General features: G+C 40.1%; 1 protein-coding gene across 2 annotated transcripts in view; it reads right to left on the bottom strand.

Annotated features, from left to right (window-relative positions):
* The window catches only part of SYT9 (synaptotagmin 9), a 184,010-nt gene that overhangs the window by 104,276 nt on the left and 60,484 nt on the right, over positions 1–19,250 (bottom strand). For both annotated transcript variants that reach the window (XM_029208564.1, XM_029208563.1), the window contains exon 3: positions 12,344–12,890. In XM_029208564.1, coding sequence (XP_029064397.1) covers positions 12,344–12,890 — 547 coding nt within the window. The remainder of the gene's footprint in view (positions 1–12,343; positions 12,891–19,250) is intronic.

Genomic DNA, 19,250 nt, shown 5'->3' with positions numbered 1-19,250 from the left:
AACATTGAAGGAAAAGATTATTTCAAGAGACTAGGAAGAGAGAAAATGCTCCATCACTCATTCAGATGATGAAACCAGATGAAGAGAGAACAATAAAATAAAATCAGAGGCTGATCTCACTTATGAATTTAGTTGTAAAATCTTTAACAAAATATTAATAAACCAAACAGGTGAATACACACACACACATTCATGTATATTCATGCAGACGAAAAAACTACATCATGAACAAGTAGGATTTATCCCAGGAACACAAGTTCTCACCAAAATCAGAAAATAAAGCAATGTAATTCATCACATTAAAAGATAAAAGAAGCAAAACATATGATCATTTCAATAAACACAGAAAAATCATATGATAAAATTCAATATCCATTCAGGTTTTCAAAGTCTATAGGCAATGTCCTACTTAGTGGTGAAAATTCAAAGCATTCCTTTTAAGATCAGAACAAGCCAAGAATTATTATAGTGGCCTTTGTATTAGAAGTCCTGATAAATGTAATAACGCCAGCAAAAAGCAGGATGAGGGGAGAAGCCAAAAGAATCAAAAAGGAAAATAGAGAAAAACAAAACTACTTATTCATGCATGGTATAACTGTCAATGTACAAAACTCAAAAGAATCTGTGGTCACCATATTAGAGTATGTAGCAATACCAAATGTTGGAGAGAATGGAGACTAAGACGGGCTCACGTACTGCTGCTGGGATATATTGTGCAGCGTGGGGAATATGGCCAATGTTTCTTAGTAACTGTAAATGGAGTGTAACCTTTAAAAACTGCATTAAAAAAGAAATATCGTTTTTTTGATCTAGCAACTCCATTCCCAGGTACACACCTTAGAGAAATTCTTGCACATATTTACCAGGAGAAATGTACAGAACATACACATATAGCCGCATTTTCTAAACTAGAAAAAAAATTAATTCAGATAACCACTGACTAGAGACCAGATAAGTAATTATCGTACACTACTCAATGAAATGCTAAAACACCCTGCCAAAAAAAAAAAAGAACTACAGTATGTAGGTGAAAGTAAGTGATTCAATACACATAATATTGAATGTAAAAGTTTGCAGAAGAATACATAAAATATAATTTTTTCACATAAACTTCAAAAATAGGCAAAATTGAACAAACTATTCTTATGTGGTAAAATGACTTAGAAACAACAGAATTATAGATATGAAATTCAATATATTGATTACCTGGGCAGCAGAGTTTGGGGACAGAGGAGGGGTACACAGGGAGCTTCAAAGAGACTGATAATGTTATCTTTCTTCAGCTAAGCTCTGGACTGACAGATACACGTTTTGTTATTGTTTTTCAATCATACATATGAACCAAGCAGGACCCTGTGGGGCCTCCCCAGGGACAGACCTCCCCCCACAACATGTCCTCCTCCTCTTGTTTGTACAAAACCTTTAGCCTCCTAGGCCTTCCCTGAATCCAAATAGCAAATTTAATCAGAGAAGTAAGAAAATGCAGAAACAAAGAAAAAGTCAAACAAGGCAGAATCATCATAGTTTAGCCATAAAACAAAGTTAAGGACGTTTAGTTCCTCTTTAAGGGCTATAGACAATATTTTACCATATCCTTGAGTTGTTTTGCAGATAATAAAACCCCTACCAGGTAGAAGAAGTTATCTGCATGCTGACCACAAGCATGGAGATTCCAGACAGGTTGGAACCAGAAGGTTGATGACGTTAACTCCCCAAATACCACCCTGTTATCCCACCACCAACCAATCAGAAGAATGTCCACAAGCTGATCAGGCACCCTGCAACCCTCACCCCTAATGTTGCCTTTAAATACACTTCCCTAAAAGCCATTGGGGAGTTCTGGCTTTTTGAGCATGAGCTGCCAGTTCTCCCTGCTTGGCCTCACACTGGGTGCCCTGCAATAAACATTGCACTTTCCTTCACCACAAACTGGTGTCAGTAGATTGGCTTTATTGCACATGGGGCGAGTGGACCCAAGTTTGGTTCTGTAACACATATGCATTACATATACTCTTGTATATGTCATACATTTCACTTTAAAAAGCAAATGCGGGACTTCCCTGGTGGCATAGGGGTTAAGAATCCACCTGCCAATGCAGGGGACCCAGGTTCGAGCCCTGGTCTAGGAAGATCCCACATTCCGTGGAGCAACTAAGCCCGTGCGCCACAACTACTAAGACTGCGCTCTAGAGACCACAGGCCACAACTACTGAGCCTGCGTGTCACAACTACTGAATTCCACGCACGTAGAGCCCGTGCTCCGTAACAAGAGAAGCCACCGCAATAAGAAGCCCGCGCACCACAACTAAGAGTAGCCCCCGCGTACCACAACTAGAGAAAGCCTGAGCGCAGCAACGAAGACCCAGTAGAGCCCAAAATAAATAAGTAAAAAAGCAAATGCAGGGCTTCCCTGGTGGCGCAGTGGTTGAGAGTCCGCCTGCCAATGCAGGGGACGCGGGTTCGTGCCCCGGTCCGGGAAGATCCCACATGCCGCGGAGCGGCTGGGCCCGTGAGCCATGGCCGCTGAGTCTGCGCGTCCGGAGCCTGTGCTCCGCGATGGGAGAAGCCACAACAGTGAGAGGCCCGCGTACCGCAAAAAAAAAAAGCAAATGCATTGTCCTGGCACTTACACTACAATAAAAGCTATCAAAGTCAATTTTTCAGAGACCTGTAGTTTTATTGATCCCTTCCTTCAGACGTTCTGTTCTGCAGTTCTACCCCTTTTCACTCCCTCTGAATAATCTAAACGTCCAGGGGATAACATGTCTGAGGGATCATGAATGGGAAAAACAGTAGGGTGGGATTCAGTGGGCTCTCATGAAGACAGCTCATTAGACCCCAGTGATGGCTGAAGTCCACCCACATCCACATTATAGAAGGAAGCTGGCTTCTCTGTTGTCAGCTGGAAACCAGAGCTTTCCATGGGGTTTTTCGAATTGTTGGTTCCTCAGGACCAGTCAGCCTTAGTGTCTTCAGCACTACACGCAGTGTTACTGGAGGAGGCTCTGATCAGAGGCACTTGCTTGCCAGAGCCAACGTGAGAACCTTTGGCCAGCCCCACCTTCAGTGATATTATATCGGTAGGTTGAAATCAGCCCTTCTGCGAGTATTTACACCATGGAAACAAGCAAATGCTACGAATCAGGTCCCCCTCCTATCCCCCACCCCCAGCCAGTTGCTGACACATCTACCAGAACACCACTGAATGTGACAAAGCCATAAAATCATACGATAACAACTCAGGACTCAAGGCATAAGGGAACGAAACAGGATTAAATGAATAAAATTCTTCAGTCAGGAGACCGCCTGTCCCACGTTCATTCAACTGCGAAAAGCAAGCATCCTGGGCTTCCCTGAATACTTTTATCTTCCCCTGAGTGGTTCCAGGGATCCACCTTTATCAGGTCTAGAAATGGCCCCAGGGCCCTGGAAGACAGAACAGGGAAATTCCTAAATCGACCACTGCAAAATATTGCAAACAGCTCACAAAGTCTAATTTTCATGGAAATGCAAGGTTTTAAAATTCATAATATTAAAAGAAAGTCTATGCTGCTGCAAATTGTACCCTTCCCTTTTATGAACTGGGATCAATACTGGCATAGAGGGAATGTGATTTCTACTGTTACCGCGTGAGAACTCTGGCATCTCCTCCAAAGCAGAGTCTAGCTGAGATGATCAGAGGTCCTAGAGAAAGTCTCAGAACCAGTTTCTAAGTGGTCCATGGAGAGAAATTCCTGAAGTGCTCAGGGCCTGTTTGCCAGGGAGCCAGTGATGAGTGGAGGGGACTAAAACTGCCAAGAGCATAGGCACGACAGCCAACATTCACCCAGACCACTAAACTCATGCCCTCACAACTGGGACCTTCCCCCAGATACTATCTCCTCTCTTGTTGACTGATATACATCCCACAGAAATGCATTATATATTATTATTGATGGATCTGGCTTCAATAGTTGAGAGGTTTAATTAAACTATCGGTCTTACACTCAATAATTGCCTCTTTGTTCCTTCATAGGAAGGTGTGAGGATTAATTTTTATTTGACTGCTAACATTTATAAAACTCATAATCTCCTTAGAGAAATAACGAACAAAATTTTAAAAATTAGTTAATAGATTCAGCTCCGCATAACACCCCCCCAACCAAACCAGTCCCTAGAGCCTCACCAAATTAGCCCCTCATGAGGAACTTAATTTTATTTAGCAAGTATTTATTAATTATTTTCACTTCCAGACACAATTCTAGAGGCTAAGCCCAGAGTAATGAACAAGCTGGTAAGGTCTCTGCACTCACAGAACTGTCTAATAGGGAAGAAAGAAAATTGAACAAATACATATTAGGAAGTATAAGGACACAAGAAAAAAATGTGTAACTATGTATGGTGACAGATGTTAACTAGACTTATTATGCTGATCACTTCACAATATATACAAATATAAATCATTATGTTGTACACCTGGAACTAATGTAATGTTATTTGTCAATCATACTTCAACTAAACATTTTTTAAATAAAACATATACATCATTCATATAATAACAAGAATAAATAAACTTGCATTTTAAAGTTTTACATATACGGAAGAAAAAAGGCATTACGAATAATAATAGAGTTACAGAATATCACAGATGCATATACGAGAAAAACCTATTCTAGTCCAGGGCTCATATAAGAGTTGTCCAAGGAAGGGGCATTTAAGCTGGGATCTAAAAGCTTAGTACAAGTTAACAAGGAAAAAAAAGGGGAAAGAAAAGTAAACCAGCATATATGATAATTTTGAGACACCTTTTCATGAACAGACTGAAATGGCTGTTGAAAAACACTCCTAAGTCCTGTTTGGCCATGATTCAGCTGTGTGACCCTGGCTGACTCTCTTAATGGCCCTCCACTTCAGTTTTATGTGCTAAATGAGGATTTTAGATTACAGGACCTCTTCAGGCTCTTTCTGGTATTCGACTGCAAGGCATTTAACATATATTATTAGTTATGTTAATAAATAATAGGTACATACATACATAATTATTTAGTTAGTACAAGTAAAAACTGCTCTTTTGAACAGGCTTTGAGCAATATAGAACACAGTATTTCAAACATAGGGTGGATGTTCCAAGTAAAAATACTAGATTACAAAATCCTTTTTAACGCATAGCAGGGCTGATGGAACAAAAATGGAATTTTTCAGTGCCGGAAACAATGAGAAACATGAATCTACAGAGGTAAGTAAGTTGTGGAGCTGGAGTTTGAATGGAGGTAAATGTGAATCTCTGGTGGCTTAGTGCCTGAGTTTTAGCGGACTGAGGGAGAATCCTGCATAAAGGTTGGAGTCCTCAAGACTGAGGGTCACATCCTTAAAGGACAAACGAAACAGAACTTCTGCCTAAATAAGTAGACATTGGAAATACATCCTGTCTTGGACTTAATCTAGGTAAAGCAAGAAAAAATAACTCCTTCCAGGTTCTAACCATTAATAAAAGCCTGTACTTACACAGTTGGAGTTTATATCCAGCCTACTTCATTGTCCAAAAACCCTCAAGCTCAAAATTTAAAGTTATTCCATGTTGGTAGTTTGCCTAGGCACCTGGTAGAAGAAATCACAAGTCATCTCTGAAGGAATGCACTTTAAACTCAAAGCTTGAAAATGTCTACTGATAAAGTTCTAAGCTAGATGAGCTCACAATCACAAATAACTAAGCCCAAGAATCAACAATGCATGATGAGTAAGAGTTGATGGAAATTTCAAACAAAAGAATCAGAGATGCAAAGATTAGAGCTACTGGCATTATAAGCAGCAGAATATAAAAATGCCTACGTATGAAATGGTAAAAGAAATAAAAAAAAGAATTGAAAGTATGCTAAAAAAAAAAAAAAGAGAGAGGCCATCAAATATATATTAGGCAAATGTGAAAATGCAGCAAATAACACTTCTACAAATGGAAAGAAGTAAACGACTGAGACTTTTCCAGAACTGATAAAAGGACACAATCTCAGATTCAGGAAACCCAATAAATCTCAGTCAGGGTAACTAAAAATAAATGCCCACTTATCAATGTTATAGTTAAACTACAAAACGCTAAACAGGAAAGCAAGATCTTGAAAGCAGCAAGAAAGAAAAGAAACATTACATACAAAAGAATAAATATTAGACTAAACGTTGATTTCTCTGAAGCAACTGAAGGTCAGGAAACTATGCAATGATGGTTTTACAATCAGAGTAGCTGAGAGTTTTATGCCCCACACCCCGATTTTTATACCCAGAAAAACAATATAAGAACAACAGCAAAATAAAGACATATTCAGGACTATGGCTTTCAGTTGATGGTTACTGCCAGCCTATGGATACTCCAATGAAGGCATCTAGGGGAATAAACAGCCCAACCTCACTCTCCCCCCTTCCTTATTTTCTGAACTAAACAGAAGCCAGAGACTAAGGGAGCCCTTTTCAGTTTGAAGAGAAATAAACAAAAACCCCCAAAGCCTCCAGGGGCCCTGAGCAGGAACAAATGAGAGGCATCCAAAATTCTCCCAGATAGTTTTATAAATCAAGAATTACCTTGATTCCAAGCCAGATAAGGGCCATACAAGAAAGTAAATTACACGTATCACTCATGAGCACAGATGCAAAAAATGCTAAACAAAATAGCAAACCAAACTCAGCAACGTATAAAACAGGCAATATATCAAGGCAAGTCTGGATCATACTAAGAATATAAGATTGACTCAAAATTAGAAAAATGATCAACCTAATTGACCAAAATAGTAGGTTAAAATGAAAAAAAACCAATAACTCACAAGCATAGCATTTGATAAGGTGAATGTCTGTGATAAAAAGGCTGAGTCAAAGGGAACCCTTGTACACTGTTGGTAGGAATGTAAATTGGTGCTGCCACTATAGAAGACAGTATGGAGGTTCCTTAAAAAACTAAAAGTAGAGCTACTATATGACCCAGCAATCCCACTCCTGGGCATATACCCAGAAAAAATGAAAACCATAATTCAAAAAGATACATGCACCCCTATGCTCATAGCAGCACTATTTACAATAACCAAGAGATGGAAACAACCCAAGTGTCCATCAACAGATGACTGGCTTAAGAAGATGTGGTAAACATACAATGGACTATTACTCAGCCTTAAAAAATAATGAAATATTTCCATTTGCAGCAACATGGATGGACCTAGAAAATATTATACTTAGTGAAGTCATACAGGGAAAGATAAATACTATATGGTATTACTCATGTGGAATCTAAAAAATAATACAACTGAATGTATATAAAAAATGGAAACAGACTCACAGACATAGAGAACAAACTTATGGTTACCAAAGCGGGGGCAAATCAGGAGTATGGAATTAACAGATACAAATATTATACATAAAACAGATACGCAACAAGGATTTACTGTATAGCACAGGGAATTATATTCAATATCTTGTGATCACCTATAATGGAATATAATCAGAAAAAATAACTGAATCACTATGCTGTACACCTGAAACTAACACAATACTGTTAATCAACTATACTACAATTTAATAAAAGGCTTAGTCAACTAGGAATAGAGGGATACATTCTTAATATGATAAGACAACCATGATACATCTGTAGCAAAATCATATTCAATGGAAATGTTAAAGACATTCCATTTAAAAGGAATAAGTCAAGGATGACTAGTACCACAATTATTATTGAGCATTGTAAGGGAAATCCTAGTCTGTGCACTAAATTAAAAATAAAAGGTATACGGACTATAAAAAACAAACAAAACTATCGTAACTCACATGACTGATTATCTACAAAGAAAATTCAGAAGCATCTATAAATTATAAGTAATAAGTTAAAAAAATTGCCAAATAGAAGATAAATATATAAAATTTAAACTGCATAACTATATAGCAACAATAGAAAATGCAATTTTAGAAAAGATACTATTGAAAATAACAAAAAATAACATACCTAGAAATAAAACTAACAAAATACATGAAAGACATCCTCATGTAGAAAATTATAAGCCTTGAATGAAAGACTTTAAAGGAGAACTAAATAAATGGAGACGTGCACTATGACCATGAATAGAAAGACTCAATATCACAGAAGATGTAAAATTTCCCTGAATTTATCTATAGACTTCGTAGAAGTCCAAACACCAGAAAGAAATTTTAATTTGACAATCTGATTCTAACATTTATGAGAAAAGTCAAGTAAAAGCCAAGACTGAACTGAAGAAAAAGCAGGCTGGATAATTTTCTCTTCCAGATGTTAAAGCTTATCATAGAATGATACTAATTTACAAGTGCTATTGGTAGAGATACTCAAATAGAAAAATCGATAGAAAAGAGAATCCAGAAACAGACTCTTCATATATAGAGACCTATACAGGACAGAGCATACACGGCAGATTATTGGGAAGACATGCCAGAAAACTGGTTATCCACATAGAAAAAGAAATATGGGTGTCTTATGGACTGAATGTTTGTGCCCCTCCAAAATTCATATGTTGAAGCCCTAAGCCCCAGTGTGATGGTATTTGGGTCCTCTGGGAGGTAATTAGGTTTAAATGACATCAGGAGGGTGAGGCCCCCATGATGAGATTATTGTCCTTAGAAGAAGAAGAAGAAGAGAGACCAGAGCTCTGTCTCTCCACCATGTGAGGACACATCAAGAAGGCAGCTACCTGCAAGCCAGGAAGGAGGCTCTTACTAGGAACTGAATCTGCTAGCACCTTGCTCTTGGACTTCTCAGCCTCCAGAACTGTGAGAAATAAATTCCTGGTGCTTTAACCACCTAGTCTATATACTTGGTTATGGCAGCCCAAACTAATACAGGATGCCTATATTACATTTCGCAATGTAATTGGATTCTGGGTGGACTAAAATTATAATTAGGAAAGGCGGAACTTTGTTTTGTTTTGTTTTGGTTTTTTGCGGTACGCGGGCCTCTCACTGTTGTGGCCTCTCCCGTTGCGGAGCACAGGTTCCGGACGCGCAGGCTCAGCGGCCATGGCTCACGGGCCTAGCCGCTCCGCGGCATGTGGGATCTTCCCAGACCAGGGCACGAACCCACGTCCCCTGCGTCGGCAGGTGGACTCTCAACCACTGTGCCACCAGGGAAGCCCCAGAACTTTTAACCTTCTAACAGAAAATATAGGAAAAATATCTTTATGACATAGGGTAAGAAAGGATTTCTTGAACAAGACAGAAAAGTGCTAAGTTACAGTAGAAAATATTGATCCATTTTACTACATTAAACGTAAGAACCTCTATTGATCAAAAATATCATCAAGTGAGTATAAAGACAGCTATAAATGAAGAGACTATGTTTGCAATACACATAACCAACAAAGGATTACATCTAGACTATATAAAGAACATATATCAGTCAACAGGAAAAAGAAAACTATAGAAAAAAAAAAAGTGCTGAACAAACATTTAGCAAGAAAGGAAATGTGAATGACCAATGAACATATGAAAAGATGGTTAACCTTGGTGGCCAAGAATATACAAATCATATTCCATTTTACGTGCATGCACATGCACACATATTAAACAATGCGGCAACTGCGAGAGTTGGTGAGACTGTGGAGCATTAGTAACTGTCATACCTCACAGTGGGAGGGTCATCTTGTACAGCCACAGTGGAAAACGAACTCGGCATTGCCTAGAAAATTTGAACACGTGTACTTTTCCTCTATCGGGGCTACACCCTAGAGAAATTAATGCATCTGTGAACCAGGAGATGTGCATAAAAATGTTCTCTGCAGTATTACTCAGAATCATAAAAAACTAATCACAACCCAATATCATCAGTACAAGAGAGCTAATTTGTGTATATAACACAATGGAATTTTATACAGTAATGAAAATACATGAACCAGAGCTCCACTCATCTCTACTGCTAAATGTCAAAATCAACGTGGACTGAAAAAAAGAAGTCAAAGAAGAGCTATGAAAAGCAGAAACAGACAAAACTGAACAATACATTGTCTTACAAATAAAATTCAGGATAGTGGTTTCCTCTTGGCAGGAATGGGCCGAGAGAATGTGACAGGGGAGGACAACCCAGGGGTCATCAGCAAAGTACTTGGCGGTAGTCTGCTCTTCAGCTGAGGGATGGGTCGTGACTACTCTTTTAATTTCCCTCATTAGTCTGTACGTGTGTAGCATATACACTGTGTGACATATATGCTATATTACAAAAGTGAAACTTCGGTAAATCTCAGACTTTCAGTCTCTGTACAAAGTCACATGCAAAAAAGCACAAACAGCCCCAAATAGCAATTTTTAAATGGAATTTTTTTTTTAACGGCAGATTATGAAACAACATGTAATTCCATTCTCAGGACCTCCTTTCTCCTGCTAGCCATCCAAAGGCTTAGATCAATGCTCAGAATATTTATTGTTTGCCTGAGGAAACAACTGAGAATTTCGAGGCTTTTAGCCTTATTGGTTTTCCTCCTTGATAAATAATTTCACATTCTCCTCAACTCTGTGGAAATCCATGATTCTCCATCACTGGATGGAAAACTCATAGTCACAGGAGAGTGCTACAATGGCAGTGATCTCAGGGCCAACAGGTCTCTGCAGGCTGTCATTCTATATTCTCATCCCACGGGAAATAGCTCTAAGAGACCTGCCCACCAGGGATCAGCCTTATCCAGATTTTTATCAGCCACTGTGCACTCAGTGTTACTCTTTCCACAAAGTCTTTAGAAGGCAACTCACAGCAGGATCCCTGCTGAGATTTCTAATGACCACTCCAGCTATTATTTTACGGAATCCATTAGTCAAAAAATATAAAATGATGTCACACACTAGATGATATGACCAACGTCTCTCTACCAACACTCATCACTGTGGGCCAGCAGTACCTCAGGGGACTTGGTAAGAACTCCAGTGAGACAGTTCATTCTTGAGCCATTCATCCCTTAATATCAGCAGCCTGCCCATTTTGTTTCTTTAAAGCTTCTAAAGCTGCCTTCTGATTTTGGCAATTGGGATTTGGGATACACTCCTTGCCACCCATAGCATCCATTTTTGGGTTTACAGATATCACAACCTTTTAAGTTTGAAGAGATCTGTTCCTTCCCCTATCTCCCATATCACCTTAGTTTCACCATCTGATGTTCTCTGCACCTTTTCCAGCTCCTTCTTTTCTTTCCTCATCATTATGATAAAGGCCAGCAAAACTCCATGTTCCACTTTGCTTATCTGAGTAGCAGGACAAAGCTGGCACTGGTATCTCATAGGATGTGAAGGGAAGGTGTCCCTTGGAATGTGAGTCCCCAGTTCACAAAAGTGGCTGAGATGAGAGAGTATCAGTGCGGGTATTTGGTCACTGGGAAGAGATTTTGTGTGTTTTCTTCCTGAGCAGAGTGAGAGCCTTTCACTAAATGGGCTCCAAACTCAAGCTAGATCATCATCCGAGCAGAGTAAGGATGATGGTGCTTGCTGTCTTGGATGCCAAGACAGAGAAAGAGAACGATATCGCCCGCAGAAGATGAGCTAACAAAGCTGCCTGAGCCAATCTGGACAGGGAAACGAAACAAGTGGCCTTAAAATATCAGAGTCCCCTAAGATAGTCCAATTTTCCTTTCTATTTCAGGAGCATCAATACACCTCTGCAGACAGTGAAAAGGATGCAAATGGAGTAAAAACATCACTGCTGCGATATCGTGTTTAAATGTAAACATGGGTATATGGCAACACTACATAGCACTTCTGCCCTCTCTCCTGAGCTCTAAGTAGGATTTGACCTTGTATAGATTAGTTTTGCCAATATCTGTAGATCTTTTCAGACGGACCTCCTTGTAACTTTGATTCTGTATTTAGAAATATGGTGCCAACTCTTCCCAATCATTCTCACGTCTGGGATTAAAGCTGAAGATCTGATCGTGGGAAATGCTGCTGAGCTGACCTGAGAACATGGCAAGAGCTTAATGCTCTCAGCGAGTAAGGCAACGGGCTCTCAGCTACAGGTAACAGTTAATAGGGTGCCAGGATCCACTTAGGACAAACAACCTAAGAAAGCTCTAAAGAAAATGAGGTAAGGAGGACAGATAATATCTAATGCTTATTAGGGAATTGCTTAGAATTAGAAAGTAGAAAAGGGAGAATGTTATTAATATTGCTTCCATGAGTAATTCTCGGAAACTGCAAAATGAATATTGTGAAAGACTTGTTTCTGGAAAGGTACAAGGAGGTTTGAAGCAACAGCTCTAAGTACACTGAGATAAATTTTATACTCTGCCACCCCCAAAATAAAATAAAATAAGGTATAAGTAATCTGTTTGCATGCTGACCGAGAAGCGCCCTTCCCCCAACCAAAATGAAGAAATGTTAGACTTACATTGGTGACATATTCGATATCCTTCCAAAGGATGCACTCCCTGGGGAAATCAGCCAAGTCTAAGAAGTGATCCACCACCACTTGGCCGATTAAGTCATGGCGAGAGAACCTGTCAAAGTCATAGACAGAGAAGTGAAGCTTCCGGGCTACAAGGTCATTGTAGGGAACCGGAAACAAAAACACTTCATCAAACACAGGGTTCAGGGTCTTTCTGTGAACTTTAGTCTGGTGTTTTGTTTTCCGATCGGGAAGCAAATAGATCTTGACATAAGGATCTGAAGTCCCAGAAAAGTCCTTGGCGGGCAAATTGACAGCTTTGTGAATCTTCACTATGAGTTGCTCTAAGTCACAGTCATATTTTAAAATGAAGTTCAGCTTCCCACAGGCTTTGCTGTTACTCCTTTTCCCATCCTCATTATCCAGTGACCTCTGCTTATATAACTCCGGTTTAATTCGACCAATTCCAGTCAACTGTTCCTGTTTTTGAAGCTGTTGGATATTGAAGTCTGGGTTTGACAGGTTGAGTTGTCTTCGGATTGAATTATGCCTTGAGTGAAGAGCAAGAGGGAACAAAGTTACAACCTCATTAGCTCCAGGTCTTTCAGAAACTTGCGCCTGGGATGTAGGTAGACTGATAAACACACTGTTAAAAGCTGAGACCCGTGGGCTTTTTTTGGCCTATATTCAAAATGCTCATCAATGCAAGTAAGCTGCTCCCCAAGGCTTGAAGCTCAAAATTGAGGCCTGGCATCAGGAAATGAACTTACTTACATGTGACCTCGGAGCTTTAAAGGTTTAATGCACTTTCTAAACTGCCTAATATGCCATTAAAGAAGCTTATTCAGCTGGTGGGAGGTAAAGATTTGTACAAACTGGTTTAAAAAATAAAATTATTCGCCTTGATATACAGTATCATCCTGAAACTGAAATAGTTAGCTAGGTGTTATCTGAAAAAGAATGGATCTTCCTCTAAATTACACAGAATTTCCTGTCACTGGCTTTTAGCCTACTAAGGCTGCCTATTCTTACTGGGTCAAATCAAATCATTTCATTATGAGAACACAGTTTTTGCTCTTCTGGAAATGTACGTCACAGGATGTGTCTGCTTGTAGGGGACTCTGCTGACTCTGACAGGTGCGAGTGCCAGCTCCGTGGCTGTGCTACTGCTGAACCTCATGGGTGATTAGTGATTAGAAGGAAGGGTTGTATTTCTTTAACAAACACTGAGGGTATAAAAGTTAAAGGTAAGCTACTATAAATGTATATAGGGATTCAGTTAGAGAAGGCTGGAAACTGATATTTGCAAATTAAATATTTGCTATCCGAATCTACTCTTCACCCTATAAACTTATTGGTCTGGGTTAAAAGTTTCCCTGAAATTCTCTTTGCCTTACCTTGTGTGGGTCTTCACAAACTGAGAGAAGTAGTCATTACATACAAAGTTGTCTTTAAGGTTATTTTTGTTTGTTTTTAGCTCAGAGTTCAGAGCCATTATATTGTATTTTGTGTAGCCTCTCAATAACCTTAATTAAAATAGCCTCTCTCCACCAGAAGGTGAAAGGGAACAGTCAAGCTGTCTCTGAGGGGTTGGTAAATAGTTGAAGAGGCAGAGTAAATATCAGTTTGCCTTCTTTTCCTTTCTTAAGACTACTTTATGAAATAAAGACATAAAAATGGGATTAAGAGGCCCCGAAACGTGTTTGAAATTATTCTCCCTTGTCATACAGATGCTGTGATGCCAAACATTCCTCTTCATCCTAAAATACCCTCCCGACTACTCATCACCCACATGGTACAACAAGAGCACAAGCACAGGGCTGTCACTTGAACCTGTCACAGCCAACACAGTCCACACCCAGATACACACATTCCCACATGTGCAAAAACTGTGTGGTGTGAATGTTTCTCTCGTGGGATTTAAATTTCTTACAGAGAAACCCACCATCTTATGTTTTCTCTGGATCTTCTGATTTTTCAGGGGGGAGGAAGAGAGTCAGGGGAAGGCTGTTAGGCACCTACAACTGGTTCTCTGGACTAGTACAGCCAGATCCGTCTCCTGCCTAGATGTTGAACCTCTGTAATGCTAGAATAGAGCTTTAATCCTGCTCTATTGGGATCTCTGGGCAGAAAGGTCTGGCAGGGAGCAGCAAGTATCCAGCCATATGCAGAGGCCATAAGTGGCTGGTACCAGCTCCAGCTTCTTCTGCCGTTGATTCTTCTCTCCAGGCTGGATTCAAACAAGGGCCCTACTTGAGTCTGGAGTCAGTTCCCACCTACGATGGGCCATTCTGAGTGCTATCTAGTTAGTCAGTGGTGCAATTTAAATACTAAAAGTACACCTTCAAGACCAACTAGGTGTCTGGAAGCCAACTACCTCCACTGGATCTTAAGAAAGAGGACATTACTGCAATTCAACAAATTTGAATGTGTGAAGCAAGGGGTCAGGTAGGGTGGAAGAGACAGAGGGGCAAAGCCTAGTCACTGCTTTCAAGGAAGTGCCTTGCCAGGAGTAGATAGTCATACACTGACTATAAATCAGGGCAGAGGGGGATAAGAACTGACCGGAGGTTAGGGAGAGGGAGAGAGGAAGGCCTCTGGCTAGGGAAATTGTCACGGATGAGACAGCACTTGAGCCAAGCCTACCTACTTAACCTGGCCTCAGCCTCCCAGCTGATGCTCTAGACCTCAACAGGGAAATTAACTAAGTTTTCCTCTTGGCTCCCAGCTCTCCAGCAGGATAGGACCTTCAGCTCTTCTATCCCAGCAGCTTTCACCTCATACATGCCCATATCTTCCATTCCAGGCGCTATTAAGAACCAGAGCTCAGAACCTCCAGCATCCCTCCCATCGCTGGACTTCCCCTGCAACCATGGACAAGTGTACACTCTTCTACCCTCTCTCATCTCAGTGAGCCCATCTCAGAGGGGAAACTTGGCCTATCCCTTCCCTGGTTTGGGGCACCAGTGTTTACAAGGCTTCAGGGGGTCCAAAGACAGAAGGACATTGTGACTTCAGAACCATGACAGATTTCTTTACAAAGTTCGAGTCACGACAGGGAAATTTGGAAACAGGAGAAATAGGCCTTCTTGGAATCTTCCCTTGTGATGGAGAGGAGAGGGCTGGGTTGTTCTGAACCACCAACAGACAGAAGAAGGGGGAGTAGCAGATAGACAGACACAGTTAACTGACTACAAAGGCAGGAGGAAATGGGAATCTGAGGCTTTCTTGGTTTTGGGATTCGGAGGCCTTTAAGAGTGAGTGAGATAATGGAGATGCAGGCATCAGGCCTCGGACCGTGGAGGTGCGGGGTTAAGTGCAGCTGGATACACTGAAGCATGTCCTGCTCCCACCCTCCCCCAAGTTAAAAAAGGATGAAACCTTGGTGTCATCGTCGAATATTTTATCCCGTTACTAAAATGAGCCTATGTCCACCAACACTTTCTCTAAAGTAGCTCACATCTCATGCCTCTTTCCATTCCCACTGCTTCCAATTGAGTTCAGGCCCTCACCATCACAGGTCTGAACCGGATCCCTATATCCAGTCTTCACCCCACCCCACGCATCTTATACACTCTTGCCAGATTAATCTTCTAGAGAACATCTGCACTTTAATATGTGTAACTGGTGCTCTTTTGTGTATTTCCCCTTTCAAGGCCAGGGCTATAACCTTTCTCCCTCTTTACTACCAGCACATAACACAGAACTTTGCACATAGCAAATGTTTAATACGTGTGTCTAGAGTAAATATATAAATGCCATGGACATAATAGTTTCTGATCATTAAATCTCAGTAGAGAAAATACACATTTACACCTGGTTTCAGGGTCTCATGGAAGTTGAGAGAGGTCTAGGCAACTTCCATTCTTGAAGCTGTCAGTTCATTAAAATCTGAAGAAATAACTGAAAGAGTAATTCAAAAAATTATGTTTTAAATGTTTACATCTAACCAATGCTCTCAACATATAAAAATATATAGCTTAATAAAACTGTGCTTCTCCTAGAGTAATTGCAGCACTTAATCCTAGTGGGCCACTTACCGGAGTTGTGGCCAGTAATGGGACTCAAATTTAGAAGACTCAAATTGTTTTCTTCTTTCAATTCTCTCAGAGTATTTCTGTGACTCTAAGGATTGTTTAATTCAGAGACAAGCTCAAAAGTCTAAATGTAAGGCTCTGATGAATGTGAGGGCTGGGACAAGTGACCTTCCATTGGCTTCACACCATTACACGCTCTACTCAGTTTATACTTCTGCGCTTTGCCATTTTTGTCAGCAGAACACGAGGAAAGTGGCCTGATATTGACAAATGTACTCTGTCAGTCATTCATGAAAAATTCCACTATGTGCCAGAGGCTGCACTAGGGGTTAGATATACAGGGAGAAGCAGAGCAGATATGGTCTTTGAACTCACAGAACTCATAGTCTAGAGGGGGGTATAGGCAATAAACAAACAATCGTAGAGTTAGAAGTAGATTTTAATCCTGTGAAGAAGTGAAAGTAAGGCAACTTGTGGGAAAATAAAGAGTGGGAGGGAGTGGAGGAAAGAACACATACTTCAGATAGGGTGGTGAGGGAGACCTTTCTGAGGAGGTGACACTTTAGCAGGGACATTAAGGCTGCAAAGGAGCCTGGCATGGCGAAGGAAAAGGAAAAGCATTCCAGGCTGAGGGAACAGCATGTGTGAAGGTACCAAGGCAGGAAAAGTCAGGGATACTGAAGGAACCAAGAGAGAAGCTAGAGTAGATGGAATGTGATGAGCTTTTCCGGATAAGGCCTCTTAACTGAGTCCATGTTAACAGGGTCCTCTGGGTTTGTGCCACATGGTGGCCTGGCTGGGAGGTGAGGCCGAGACCTGACAGAAGCAGACTGTGGCAGTATTACACAGGCCTTAACAGACCTGATAAGGAGTTTGTGGTGTGGAAATTGAAATTTTTATAAAGCTAAAGTATTTTAAAGGAAATGTGAGAAGACTTAAAAAAAAAAAAAACCAGATTGAACTTTCATTTTGGGACATGAATCAGGAAATGGATTAGATGGCCTTTCAAGGTTCCTTCTATTTTGAGGATCCAGGGATTTTCATATATTTGGAGTCCTCTCATATATTTGGAGACCTCTAAAATGTTCTGGTATTGAAAAGTTCTAAAAAAAAAATCCACATTCCCAGGATATTAGGTCATTCATTATACAAAAGGGATTTCATCCAAATTGAAAGGAATTAACAGGAATTTTGGAGGATTCTAATAGTAACTGAGCTAACCAGAAACAGAATGCAAACATGCTTGATCTTGGAAGAACAAAAGAAAGTCATCCTGACCAGAAACATTCTTACAAGATGGAGCAAAGCTCATCTTTAGGACATTCCAAAAGGCGGTGGTGGGAGCCACACATATCCAAGCTGAAGAGGCCAGATGACAGTGGGACTTCCGATGCAAATGCCATGGCTGAAGCTGTGCCAATCGCCATGACAGCGGGGAGGCCTTAACTGGGAGTCTAAGCTTTGTATGCTCTGGGCTGAGCAGGTGCCCAGGGAACTTTGGGACAAGTGATAACAGCTGCAGGAAGGAAGCAGTAAGAAAGAAAGTGACAGCAGTGAGAAAGTAAAGATCATAATGAGAAAGAAGGGAATAGAAATAATAACTAGCAGAGCAGACTGTTTAGAGCCATCTCAGCAAAGAGTACCCTCCCTTTCCCCAAATATGGTATGAAAAATGCTACTTAAAAAAGAATGTTAAAAATGTTCTGGAGCACCAAGGAAATTTCATTCATTTTACCCGCTCTGTCAGTAAAAAGGCTTTGTGTGTGTGTGTGTGTGTGTGTGTGTGTGTTTATAGCACAACCCTAAAGAATTAGAAGACCACACCCTTCTTATTATGGAAAGACCATGAGTCAAAGACGTGTATTTCCAGACATAACCCATAAAACTAGGTCAGCAGTAATTTAGATAAGAATGTCTGAAATGCGAAATGATGCAAATTATCAGTATTAGGTCAAATGCAGCTGGGAAGAGTTTAGTTTTCTTATGGTAGTCAAATATTACCAAACTTGGTTTTGGCCATCAGAAGAGAAAACTTAATCACACGACTCCAAAACTAGAATAAGTCTAAATGTAAAATGCATTTTACAGGGATAATTCCTTCCCTCTCTCTTTTTAGTTTTCTTTTTCCTTCTACCCAGTTTCTACAAATCAGTGGTGAAGATATCTACAGTTTTTAGCTTTACATGAAATCTATTTTTTGATATGCAGGTTACTTATACATTTTCCTAGGATAAACATTGTAATAATTATAGTGATATGATTGCCATCAATTCATTAGAATTATGGCAGAGTCCTCAGACCTATAATCTAATAAGAACACAGTACTATCACTCTGTATTGATGGAACCCAGATCAGAAAAATGAACATGCAGAGTCAAACCAGATAGGAGACAATTTCAATGGAGACCCCATCTGAAGGCCCTACTTACTGAAGTACTGAAAGGATTTTATCGTGAGTTTGCACCACTGCACAAACTCCATGGCAGCATCAGACAGAGCTCCAGTTATATTTAAGTCTTAAATCTGAAGAGAAATCCTAATGATAAAATCTGAGGATTTCTTCTAAATCAAATGGCAAACAACCATCCATTTCCTCACGGAGGAATATTTTAGGTAAAGCTCTCTAATTCAGAATTGGAAATGATGCTAAAAAAGCTTTCTGAAAAAATTAAATTATAAACTGTCATATTCCATCCTACTTAATGTGAATGAGCAGAGCCTCTAGGATAAACTTGATTAACATAAAAAAGGGTAAAATCTTATTTCTGTTTCTAGAGAACAAATAAAAAAGATGTAAAAAAAAAAAAAAAAAAAAAACCCCAAACTGTGCTTGTACTTTCCAAATAACAGCATATGCTGTTCCTCCAGCTATC

Source organism: Monodon monoceros, unplaced genomic scaffold, assembly GCF_005190385.1.
Source record: "Monodon monoceros isolate NGI ecotype Baffin Bay Population unplaced genomic scaffold, NGI_Narwhal_1 Super_Scaffold_7, whole genome shotgun sequence".
In the NCBI taxonomy this organism is placed as follows: Eukaryota; Metazoa; Chordata; class Mammalia; order Artiodactyla; family Monodontidae; genus Monodon; species Monodon monoceros.
This window is presented reverse-complemented; position numbering and strand designations above follow the sequence as displayed.